Genomic DNA, 12609 nt, shown 5'->3' on the forward strand with positions numbered 1-12609 from the left:
AAAACTCAATATTTTTGGACCAATTTTAAAGTATGGCTACAGTCTTGCCAAGTCATTGCCAAAGACACACCCTTAGGGCCTGATACAGCACTGGGTCTATGGCTGGATAGCTCTAAACATAAACTCCAAATTAACTTTTGCTGCTTAAATGCTAAATATTATATTTGGCTATGTATACAGAGAAAATGTTCTCCAAAACTTAACGATTTCTTACTGTATTTGAAACATATCTATGAAATGGAAAAAATACAACTACAATCGCAATCAAAGTGGGAGCCTCTGTTATCTCTTTTGTAATCTCTTGACAGTTTGACCCTAGTCCCTGAAAACGAAAATAAAAATGAAGGGAAAAGAAACAAGGTGCATATATACCTTGTATATTTTATTTAATTCGCAATTCCGAAATTTAAATTACTGACAGGAGTAAACTGGTACGATTTTGCTGTGCTAGAGTTGTAAGTAGTGCAAGTAATCTAGCTATGTTGTATCGTAAATAGTGTAAGTATTAGTATTGTTAGTAGCGCAAGTATGCGTATTGTATTGTAAGTGTTAGTATCGTAAGTGGCGTAAGTAATAAGCAGTGTGAGTAACTATATTAATATTGTATTGTAAGCAGTGTAAGTAGCAATTGATGAAATAAAAATAAATAAATACATAAATAGAACCTCCTCACAGACACTTCAAAAACGCAAAGAAGCCACCAGTTTCCTAACAAGCGCTCACCATACGCTACTCACTATCTAACACAGAATAGATAGTGAGTAGCCTAGCCAATCAGAGAACAGCATTGATGATAGAGCGCTCGTAGATTTATTCTTCAATGCAATGGAATGCTCCTGCGATTCCAAATTCAATGCAATGTTACTGAATAGTGTTTTTGTAACTCAGTGATTACATGTAAGGAAGGCCAGATTTCTGGCGATGTGGTTTTTCGTTAAATACAAATCTAAGAGCTGTATGGCTCCCAGGGACCCTGGGATACCTGTGGACAGTTTTGCTCTAGACTGTAATTACACATCAAATGAGAGGCATCAACAAAATATCCTCTTTTAATGAAACAAAACATCAGAAAACTTGACCACAACTCAACACAACTGGTTCACTATTATTTTTAAGAGTTGCCTATTTGAAACGCATGGAAAATTGAACAATGCAGGTTACAATCTCACAACTATCACTTCCACTTCAGCTGGTCATTTCCTAATTAAAAGCCTCTTTCAATTTTATCACCGTTATCAGATTTTAGTGAACTGGATGTGTTTGATTTAAATGGTTTTAAGTGATTACTGAAAATAACATTGAGCTAAAATGTTCTATTTCATATGATTGTCATAGTGTTCCAAAAGTTGGGCTTGACTACATAATTCCTCTTGACAAATCCAACATTCCACATGACATTGCTCACGTTCTTGAAGGTTGGATGTTGCTATAGATGTAGTACTCTTAATATCACAATTAGAACCCATCGCAACTGGTTGAATGCTGAAGTTTTCAGTTTTGGTTATATCGAGGCTACAATTCTTCTCACTTTGTGTGCAACTGAAAGGTATCTCATATGTGCAGGTTTTTTCAAGTGTCATTAAACATCCCTCTTGGCAAAAACACTTCAAAACCTGTTTGCATTCACAAAGCTTCTCACTTGAGTACACTTTTACATGATTTCTTAAACTATCAGCTTGCTTGAAACATTTTCCACACTGTTTGCAATCATAAGGCTTCTCTCTAGTGTGAACTATTAAATGAGCCTTCAAATGTCCTGTTTGCTTGAAACACTTTCCACACTGTTTGCATCCATAAGGTCTTTCACCAGTATGGACTATCAAATGATTCTTCAAATGTTCTGCTTGCTTGAACCACTTTCCACACTGTTTGCATTCATAAGGCTTTTCACCAGTGTGGACTCTTAAATGATTCTTCAAATGTTCTGCTCGCTTCAACCACTTTCCACACTGTTTGCATTCATATGGCTTCACACCTGTGTGAACTAATTGATGTCTTCGCAAAGTTCCAGTTCGCTTAAAGGAATTGCCACACTGTTTGCATTCATAAGGCTTCTCACCTGTGTGAACTAATTCATGCGCCTGCAAACTTCTTACATCCTTGAAACACTTTCCACACTGTTTGCATTCATAAGGCTTTTCACCTGTGTGAACTAACTGATGTCTCCGCAAACTTCCTGCTTGGCTGAAACACTTTCCACACTGTTTGCATTCGTAGGGTTTTTCACCAGTGTGGACTCTCAAATGATTCTTCAAATGTTCTGCTCGCTTGAACCATGTGTTTCCACACTGTTTGCATTCATATGGCTTCTCACCTGTGTGAACTAATTGATGTCTGTGCAAAGTTCCAGCTCGCTTAAAGGACTTGCCACACTGTTTGCATTCATAAGGCCTCTCACCTGTGTGAACTAATTTATGTGCCTGCAAACTTCTTACATACTTGAAATACTTTCCACACTGTTTGCATTCAGTAAGTTTCTCACCTGTGTGAACTAATTGGTGTCTCTGCAAACTTCCTGCTTGGCTGAAACACTTTCCACACTGTTTGCATTCATAAGGCTTTTCACCAGTGTGGACTCTTAAATGACTTTTCAAATGTCCCGCTTGGTTGAAACACTTTCCACACTGTTTGCAGTGATAAGGCTTCTCCCTTGGGTGTACTGATTCAGGTTTCCCTACTTTTGACTTCATAGCAGTTCATTCCATCATTTCTGTACATCTAATGGAAAGTGAGAAAAGGTTGCAACATTAGATGTCTTGAGCTTTTCAGTCACCTAGTGGGAGGCACGGTGGCCTCATGGTTAGTGCGCTCATCTCTGGATCGAGTGGTCCGGGTTCGAGCCCTGGCCGGGGACATTCTGTTGTGTTCTTGGACAAGACACTTTACTCTCACAATGCCTCTCTCCACTCAGGTGTATAAATGGGTACCGGCGAACTTAAAGCTGGGCTTTACCCTGTGATGGACTAGCATCCCATCCAGGGGGGAGTAGAGATACTCCTAGTCGCTTCATGCTACAGAAACCGGGATAAGCTCCGGCCTGGTGGGCCACTTGGCTCATATGCAGACTTTACCTTTACCTACATCTATATGTACTTCCAATCCAAATTTGAGATTTGAAAGAAAAATTAAAAATAAAAACAACAGTCAAGAGACTTAAGGAAGTAATCTTTAATGTTGAGGTGTGTCAAAATGCTAAAATGCCCTAGAAATGTCCACCACAAAAAACTAGTTTAACACTTTTAACTAGAATTAGGGGTGTTTTCAACAGGTCTTGCTGCTGCCATGGTAACATGTAATATAAAGGAAGCAGGACTGGAATAAATGCTCGCTGGCCAAGATGACTGGCCAAATAAATTTTAGCTTGGTGATAACTCGTTTTAGACCGGTCAAATACAACATGCAATTTTCCCCTGATACATAATATTACGCCCCTCTTCCTCCCAGCTTAAGACTCCATGAAAGTAGATGTGCTGTAAAGTCTGTAAACATGGCGGTCATCAGGAGGTACCAGGTTATCGAAGCAAATCGCACGTTCCAACCGCTCACAATAGATATTGACTTAAAACCCAAGTACCATTAAATAGACCCATATTTTGGACCATAAACAGCCAAGATTCCCTTCAAGGAAAGTGACAATACAATAGGAAGAAGCTCATTATGATACATGTATTCTCTTGTTAACCTGTTCAAAGATTTAGTGGATATGCTGACCGTAACTGACCAAGGAAACAACACATTTCACTTTCAAACAATGTAAATACGGTTAAATTCAAGCTCAAATGTGTACAGATATAACCTTAATCAGCGAAACTCGAAAGCAAAACGACCGGTTACGCTTATCCGGGCAGCTTATCTTGCTTACTCGAACTGAAAGCGCGCTACGATATCGGACGAAATTGTTGAATTACCACAGCTTTTTAAAACCAGTTCACCTGTTACTAGGTTAGAATCTCTGGCATCAAAATAAAATCTACCTGAAAGGTATTCTAAACATCCTCTTACATGTACCTTCTGAAGGAAAATCGTTTCTCATTTAAACTCTATCGTTTAGTCCATCAAACTCGTGGCGCGCAATCCTTCAGTAGCTCCCAGTCTTTTCGCAGAGGAAAGCCTGGATTGGATGTTGTGTTGGAAGTTGGATTGGATTCAAGGACCACTGGACAAAACTTGATTTACGACACAAATGGGTTATAGATGTGTTTGTGAATGTCAGGTGCTTAATTTTTAAAAAGAAATTTACTGTGACAGGTCGCAGTTCTGCAGAAAGGGTTTCGTCAAAGCTAGACTCATTTTTAGAACTTCTGTGTAATTTACCCTAGGGTCACACTTGCAGGGCAGATACTGAGAAGAAGATACAGAGATTAAAACACAACCACTGTTTAACATGATACATCATGAATACAAAGAAAATTTCCAGCTTTTGCGAAACTGTGCTGTAGATGTGTACAAGACTTTATATTTCGTGGAGATCATAATTTGGAAGTTTAACTGTTTAACTTGGGTTGAGAGGAACGCCTATTCTAAGTCCCGCTCGTTTTTTCTCTCGCTTGCCCTCCTTTTTTTTCGCTCTTCCCCAACTACCGAGAGCCTGGAACAGGCTAGAAGTCACGAAAACATTAATTTAAAATATTGCTTCTCAAAAATGACACGAGGTTTCTGACACAATTTCTAAAGCAGCTGGAAATTTTTGCCTGATGTACAAAGTCATATTAAGGAATTTAACGAGTACTTGAAATCGGGCAGTATGTTGGAAGCGCGAAATCCAGACGAGCTGCTGACTTTTAATGAAGGATGTGAGAATTTACCGCTCAGTCTGGTTTTACTGTACGTTAGGCGCTAGTGGTCTCTCCCCGGGGATTCCTCTCTTACATGGGCTATATGGGTACGTGCGGCCCCAAAGAATAGGGTTGTTCAGCCGTTTTGGTCATAAATAGGGTATCGATTTTGGCAATTTTGGTTACGAATAGGGAATGGTTTTGCGCTCCAAGTCTTGAATTGGGTATGTTTCTTAGAAGAAGCAACTTTTTCATCATTATCAATAAGACCGTCTACAAAAGCCGTTCATAACTTATGTTTAGGTCAACTGTCTCAGCCGTAACGGTCATAAATAGGCTATGGAACTTTTGGTCAGGTCATAAATAGGGTAGCAAGAAACGGAGAGTGTGGTCATAAATAGGTTAAGGGTTTTGGGAAGCCCCCAGCCAATTTTTCTGGAAGTTCCCCCGGGGCTCTCTTTCAGAAAGATTTATGTGAAGGTGTGAATCCTTTGCACTAACGACAGCAACGATTGCTCGCGTAAGGCCTAGTCCAAACGTCGCGTGCTAATGTCGTGCCGAATTCAAATAATTTTGGCGCGGCAGTGGCCGAAGATCGGAAGAAGTTTGCTTTGCTGAAGACCATCTTAAATGCTAGAAAGCAACGGCAGCTGATGTAGCAGGCTATGAGCAGTACTCCTTTCTAAACCAACTACTATTTTTGACTTCATTAGCGCATTAGATCCTCTGTTAAACGACCCCATAGGCCTTGTAGCTTTGAAAACTGTCGTTTTACTGCGCCTTTCAATAACATGCGGACTCTAAAATTCAAAGCTCTATCGACAAGTGCGTTTTTCGCTACCGTCGATCAAATGTTCGGCGGCTCCTTCCTACTACTGCCAAGCGCGCGGTAATCAAATCGTTGAGCACAGTCCAGACAACGAAACAGTACTCGGCAGTAGTCGGAAGCTTGGAGGAGCCGCCGAACATTTGATTGACGGTAGCGAAAAACGCATTTGTCAGTTGAGCTTTGAATTTTAGAGTCCGCATGTTATTGAAAGGCGCAGTAAAATAAAGGTTGATAGATTGATTGCTGCCGTGCGGCACGGCAAGGCTTGCCGTTCGAAGTAGTCGTGCTGAACTTAATTCAGAGTGCCGAACTGGGTGGTTTCAAACGTCGAGCTAATGCCGTGCTTAAGTCGAATTTAATACTTGGATTTAGTTCGGGACGGCAATAGCACGACGTCAAAACGTCTGCAGTGCATAACAGAATTTCCACAGTGACGTTAAATTCGTTTCAATCGTTTGGGGGTCTGTATGACTTCAACATATCGATTTAGAGGTTATTGGCAGATATCAATCTATTAGTTTCACACCGCACCAATGAGACTTTGTTCGTGGACGAACGGCGTTTCCCAAACAAACAATTACTGCCGGTAGGCGTAGCTTTCCTTTCCTCCCCCTCCACTGACTCCTCTTTCCGCCTCACTCCTGCTCCCTAGGTCGTTTTTTCGTCTCTTCCAAGCCTCTTCCGAGTTTGAATACAAGATGGCGCTCGCTTGTTCAAAATGCGCTCGCTCGCCAAAATACGCTTGCATTGCAGGCTAAGCCAAGCCTAAAGGCGGAGCTCCTGGGCCGGGTTTTTCAAAGCCCGATTAAGCTAACCCAGGAAAAGCGAGAATTTTGATTTGAGTCTTGAAACTTTGCGGAGAGGTTTTCTGTACATTGTTTGGCCTTCTGATCTGAGTTTCAATAATCACAAAAGCAGTGAAGAACATTTGTATACAAAGAAAATTTATACTTCAGTTAACTTTTAATCCTGGGGGACAGTTAATCGGCTTCCGAATAACCCGGCCCTGATTACAAGATAACCTGACATGAGCCCACGATCCAATCAAAATCCAGCACTTGGTCAGCGGTAGACTTTAAGAAATGTAACCTCGTTGAGCTCTAAACAAGAGCCTGCGATATGGTCACTGATGATAGCGGAGCCCCATAATCATATGGGAAAGAAAGGAAACCCATCAGTTGATTTTCTCATGGTTATCATGGCTAGCGGTATTGCTTAGGTGTGTATGCATGACGGGGATGACCACACATGCGTGCAAGACAGCGGCCATACTCCCAGACATGCAGCCTTGGTTTACAGACATTGACATTTGCAGTTGTGTACTTACTAGTTTCTTTCAAAATTTTTGAGCTTTTTTGATTCAAGAAACCGTAAATGTGTATCTTTTAGTCTTCTCCGGAATTTTGTTTAATTATTTGTTTGTAAATGATTTTTCAAAACTTTGGAGAAACGAGGAAATATCGAAATTTTGTCAACCAAACCAAGCCACTGCACACTAATAGCTGATAGTGTGCAACGGCTCAGCCAATCAGATTACAGCACTTGCATAAGTACACTAGTAGAATTCTACTAATTTTAAATAGCAGTTTGGTGGTCAGTAGTCAATAGCAAGTACATCACTAAATCCATTTTCAAGCACTGAATTCAATTTGATGCTGCCCTTTGTAATCATTCCCATAGTTTATGGAGGGAATTGGTTAAGAACCCTGATAAAAGTCTTTGTCATCTTCCCAATGATTTTTTGACACTGTACACACAACCAGGAGGAAATGTTCCCTCATTTTCTCTTGACACAACACAATAGTTGTTTACCTCTGACTGAGGAAAGAGCTGAAGAAATGAGTGCTTTTCTAACTTAATGATTACATAAGAAAGGCCAAGTCTCTGGTGCCACGGTTTTTTTTAAGTGCACAACTTTATCTGGAAATGCTGTATATGACTCCCCAGGACCCTGGGATACCTCTGGGCAGCTTTGCAATTTAAAAACAACAAAACATCCACTATTGATGAAACAAAACATAAGAAAACTTGAACACAACTGGTACACTATTATTTTTACAAGTTCTCTATTCAAAAGCATTAAAAATTGCACAATGCAGGTTAAAATCTTACAACAATTGCCTCTACTTGGTCAAAACATAAGCTCAGCTGATCATTTCCTAATTAAAAGTCCCTTTAAATTCCATTAGCATTTTACAGAACTGGACACGGTTGATCAACAGGGTTTCACAGTGCTTATGGCTGGTTTGCAGTGTCATGCCATCAGAAATAAAAATTATAACCATTCAATGAATTAAGTCAAGAAGCTGGGATATGAAAGATGATTGATATATAAACAACCTCGCCTAGATTTAGGTCTGTGCGGTTTTTCATTCTCCTGTTATTCGGAGAGGTGTTTCACTCAAATTTATAGAGCTTTGTATGGAGTCGCCATGTTTGTGCCCCTCGGAGGGACACAAACATGGCGGCCGTAAAGTAACAGAAATATCTGTCATTGAGTTTTGCCATTGAAACGAAAAGTTATTACTCTAGAGCTCCAACACATTGAAATTAACACTTCTTATAGAGCAACAACTGTTTAGTTGGCAAAAACTTGAGCAAGAACTCATCTTTTTGACCTACTTGAGAACCTTATCCGGCCACCATTTTAATGTCACACAACGCATAAACTTGGAAATTCAAACATGCCCTATTTCAAAATGAGGAACCCTGTCGAGCTTAAATGCTGCAAAATGTCAAGTTATTGGAGGGCCTTACGTCTGATGAAACTAAAACTTCAGAGGGATTGGTAGTTTCTTATTTTGGAAAATGATGACGCCACATGAAAAGCGGCAATACATGTAGAAAATAACAATGAGCTAAAATGTTCTATTTCATATGATTATCATAGTGTTTCAAAAGTTGGGCTTGACTACATAATTCCTCTTGACAAATCCAACATTCCACATGACATAGCTCAGGTTCTTGAAAGTTGGATCTTGCTGTAGATGAATTAGTCTTAATGTCACAATTAGAACCCATCACAACTGGTTGAATGCTGCAGTTTCCAGTTTTGGTTATATCGAGGCTACAATTCTTCTCACTTTGAGTGAAACTGAATGGTATCTTATCTGTTGAGGCTTTTTCAAGTGCCATTAAAAGTCCCTTTTGGCAAAAACAGTTCAGAAACTGTTTACATTCACAATGCTTCTCACTTGAGTGCACTTTTACATGATTTCTTGAACTTTCAGCTTTCTTGAAACACTTCTCACTTGTATGAAGTAATGTATGTCTGTGCAGACTTCTTACTTGGTTGAAACATTTTCCACACTGTTTGCATTCATAAGGCTTCTCACCTGTGTGAACTCGTACATGATTCTTCAAATTTGCTGCTTGCTTAAAACCCTTTCCACACTGTTTGCAATGATAAGGGTTTTCACCTGTGTGGACTCGTACATGATTCTTCAAATGTGTTGCTTGCTTAAAACACTTTCCACAATGTTTGCATTCATAAGGCTTTTCTCCAGTGTGGACTCTTGAATGAATCTTCAAAGTTCCTGGCTGGCTGAAACTTTTTCCACATTGTTTGCAGTCATAAGGCTTCATACCTGTGTGAATTAATTTATGTCTCTGCAAACTTCTCATTTGGTTGAAACACTTTCCACACTGTTTGCAGTCATGAGGCTTCTCGGCAATGTGAAGGAATTTATGTCTCCGCAAACTTGTCAAATGGTTGAAACACTTTCCACACTGTTTGCACTCATAAGGCTTCTCACCAGTGTGAACTCTTACATGATTCTTCAAATTTGCTGCTTGCTTGAAACATTTTCCACACTGTTTGCATTTAAAAGGCCTCTCACCTGTGTGAACTAATTTATGTCTATACAGAGTTCTTACTTGGTTGAAACACTTTCCACACTGTTTGCATTCATAAGGTTTCTCACCAGTATGGATTCTTAAATGATTCTTCAAATGGGTCGATTGGTTGAAACACTTTCCACAATGTTTGCATTCATATGGCTTTTCACCTGTATGAATTCTTAAATGTTTCTTCAAATTTGCCTCTTGGTTGAAAGCTTTTCCACACTGTTTGCAGTTATAAGGCTTCTCACCTGTGTGAATTAATTGATGTGTCTTCAAAGCTCCAGCTCTGTTAAAGGACTTGCCACACTGTTTGCATTCATAAGTCTTCTCCTTTGGATGTACTTGTTCCTGTTTTCTTAGTTTTGACATCATATTAGTTCAGTCCCTGATGCATCCACTTCCTTATTTGGGAAAAGAGAAAAATGATAACACAAATTCTTTAAAAGCCACTTTGTTAGGTCGATCCAAATTGCTGATCTGAAATAAAAATTTAAAATAATAATCAAGGGACTTGGGAAAGTAATCTTTAATGCTAAGGTGTGTCAAAAAGGTGAACTGTCTAGGTAACTAAGGGCATTTTTGGCAGGACAATGTACTAGCCAAACAAACGTTTTAAAAACTGCAATCACACTTCTTGACTTCTTCAATAATTTTAATTAACTGACTATTGAAACACCCACAAAGGCTAAAATCAGAAGTATAAAACCAAGTCTAATGGTCTCAAATTGAAAAAAAGAAATCTATAAAATTAATTAAACTCTCTAGACTTGCAGGCAGGGACAAGAGCTGATAAGAAATGTCATTTAGCATATTTACTCATTCATATGCACACACGAACAATGAGCTATTGTAAGAAAAAGCGAGGACAATTAATTGGCTGGACAAGTATAAAAATGTGATAATTAAATTTTTTTTCCAGAGTTTAAAAATTGGTCGGAAAAGATGGGTGTCTCAAAAAGTAAGACCTAAGACCCCCTCTGAATCTCAAAAACTAAACCCTCTCCTAATTTTTGCAGCCCAAAATTGTTTGCACTCCAAGATCTCTTTCCTGTTTTTCCTGTTTAGGACAATATAACAGGGATAAAGGACAAGAAAATGGTAAAAGTTCGAGACCATTTATTTACATTGGCAACGTAATATGAGGCATAAAGAGGTGATACGAAGGAAGGTCAGTCTGAGGTGAGTCTGGATAAAAGTAGCACAACAGTATCATATTTTCATTTTGGATTCTTACAAAGCCACCTAGTACAAGATTGAATAAACAAAATTTAAATACAAATTAAAATAAATAAGGAAAGCTCAAATAAAATGGACTAAAAATGCTATTTCACATGCGCAAGTTTCGGTGTGGGCAGTCACCTTATTTTACATACATCAACCAGCATGAATTTTAACGGCTCTAGGTATGTAAACGGCTTGCAAAAATTGAATCTGACTTCATAAATTTGATCTGTTTTAATTTACCACGTAAATAAATGCACTTTTCTGTCTTAGTGTCCGGCAACTGTAAACAGTAATTCTCCAAGCAGTCTAAAATTTTCACTGATTTTCCACCAGAAAGTCTTATTCAACGGAATTTGTTTGGATCAAATGAAAAGCGAGTTCACAAATTTCACCCTCTTGAGCAGACTATAAAATTGACATGTTTTCAACACTTCCTTTTGGTTGTGAAGTCTGAGCTTGGGCGTACTGAAAATAACTGAGGCTGCTATGTTCATTTTGGTCAGACTCGATGGTACAGGAGTTGAAATTTAAGCTGGTCGATATGCATAAGATAACAGTCATGATAGTGTTTCCTGTTCAAAAAGGAAATATCAAAGATTGATCCAACAGGAATCAGATCTTTGGCTGCAAACAATTTTTGGCTGCAAAAGGTACACATGCTGTTGTGATTTAAGTTTCGAATTCAAGCAAACCCAGGTCTTAGTTTTTGAGATTCGGAGGGGGTGTAAGGTCTTAGCTTTTGATATTTAGAGGGTGTCTTAGTTTTTGAGATTCGGAGGGGGTCTTTGGTTTTAGTTTTTGAGATTCGGAGGGGGTCTTTGACTTAGTTTTTGAGAATCGGAGGGGGTCTTTGGTTTTAGTTTTTGAGATTCGGAAGGGGTCTTTGGTTTTAGTTTTTGAGATTCGGAGGGGGCCTTTGGTTTTAGTTTTCGAGATTTGGAGGGGGTCTTTGGTTTTAGTTTTTGAGATTCGGAGGCGGTCTTTGGTTTCAGTTTCTGAGATTCGGAGGGGGTCTTTGGTTTTAGTTTTTGAGATTCAGAGGGTGTCTTAGGTCTAAGATCCTAGGTCTTAGTTTTTGAAACACCTGGGAAAATACTGCAATGTGTTGCATCTTTTTGAAAACTTTTTTGGTGCCGTTACATTTTTTCGTGTCACTTCACTAGTAAGTCAACCATTTGCACCTCTCACATCTGTTTTATTTGTACACTATGCCATCTGCGGGTATATGTTTATAGTTTGACTTCAGTAAAACTTTCTAAGAAGAACAGTTACTAAGTTCTACTTCTTCAGCTGGAATTTGCTATTCCGAAGCAAAAATCTGACCGAAAAATCAAAATGCATTCAACAACCATATATCCCAAAATCTTACATGTACATGAGTAACATGGCCAAACGGTACATTGTGCAAACACACGCGCATGCCTCGCTTCTAAGCAGTCGTTTTCGTTGTTCTTAGACCATGGGAGTGAAGGGACTGCGGGAGAACAACTTTCACTGCCCGTTCTGAACTACGGATGACTGTGGGAGTGCGCAGTTATTTCATTACCGAGCCAAAAATCATTATGAATGGGAGCAGAACGTTAATAACACGCATAAGTGGCCGGGTATTCTGAAGGCAGTCTTCACTGAGCATTGAGCCGGGGGAAATAGCCACGGGTAAAAAAATGCTGGAGGAAAAATTTCGGCTCGAGATCGTTGCGCCATTTTATCGAATGCAAATCGTCAAAACCTGGCGTAATTCTGGGTAAGAATTCTACGTCATAAGAATTCTGATCTACTTTGCTCGTAAAAGGTAAACATACGAGCGGTTTGCATTACTTTATATTAAGCATTTCTTACCTTATTACCCTTAAGACCTCACTGCAAGAAGCGGCGGCAACGAGCGGCGACAGTTAACGGCGACAAGAGCGGGAAGAAGCAGTCCCAGACTGCTAGCGG

The 12609-nt window shown here is 39.4% G+C and overlaps 1 protein-coding gene across 4 annotated transcripts; it reads right to left on the reverse strand.

The window, feature by feature from the left end:
* Nucleotides 1–1033: 1033 nt before the first annotated feature.
* Nucleotides 1034–12609, reverse strand: LOC110065336 (uncharacterized). Of its 4 annotated transcripts, XM_089289913.1 has the most exons (3): nucleotides 8799–10964; nucleotides 7945–7949; nucleotides 1034–2645 (listed from the first exon to the last, which is right to left on the reverse strand). In XM_089289913.1, the coding sequence occupies exons 1-3, from the start codon at nucleotides 9817–9819 to the stop codon at nucleotides 1314–1316; spliced, it is 2358 nt and encodes a 785-aa protein (XP_089146039.1). In that variant the 5' UTR covers nucleotides 9820–10964; the 3' UTR covers nucleotides 1034–1313. The 4 variants fall into 4 exon arrangements, with proteins under 4 accessions (XP_089146039.1, XP_089146033.1, XP_020628125.1 ...); XM_089289907.1 differs by lacking the exons at nucleotides 7945–7949; nucleotides 8799–10964 and adding an exon at nucleotides 3975–4102 and having other exon boundaries at nucleotides 1034–2718; XM_020772466.2 differs by lacking the exon at nucleotides 1034–2645 and adding an exon at nucleotides 12511–12609 and having other exon boundaries at nucleotides 7647–9924.

This window comes from Orbicella faveolata, unplaced genomic scaffold (assembly GCF_042242905.1).
Source record: "Orbicella faveolata isolate gen_17 unplaced genomic scaffold, um_ofav_v1 contig_1, whole genome shotgun sequence".
NCBI lineage: Eukaryota > Metazoa > Cnidaria > Anthozoa > Scleractinia > Merulinidae > Orbicella > Orbicella faveolata.

What these genes read in the sequence shown, in the direction of transcription:
- LOC110065336 (XM_089289913.1), bottom strand. Translation starts at nt 9,819, where the DNA reads ATGATGTCAAAACTAAGAAAACAGGAACAAGTACATCCAAAGGAGAAG.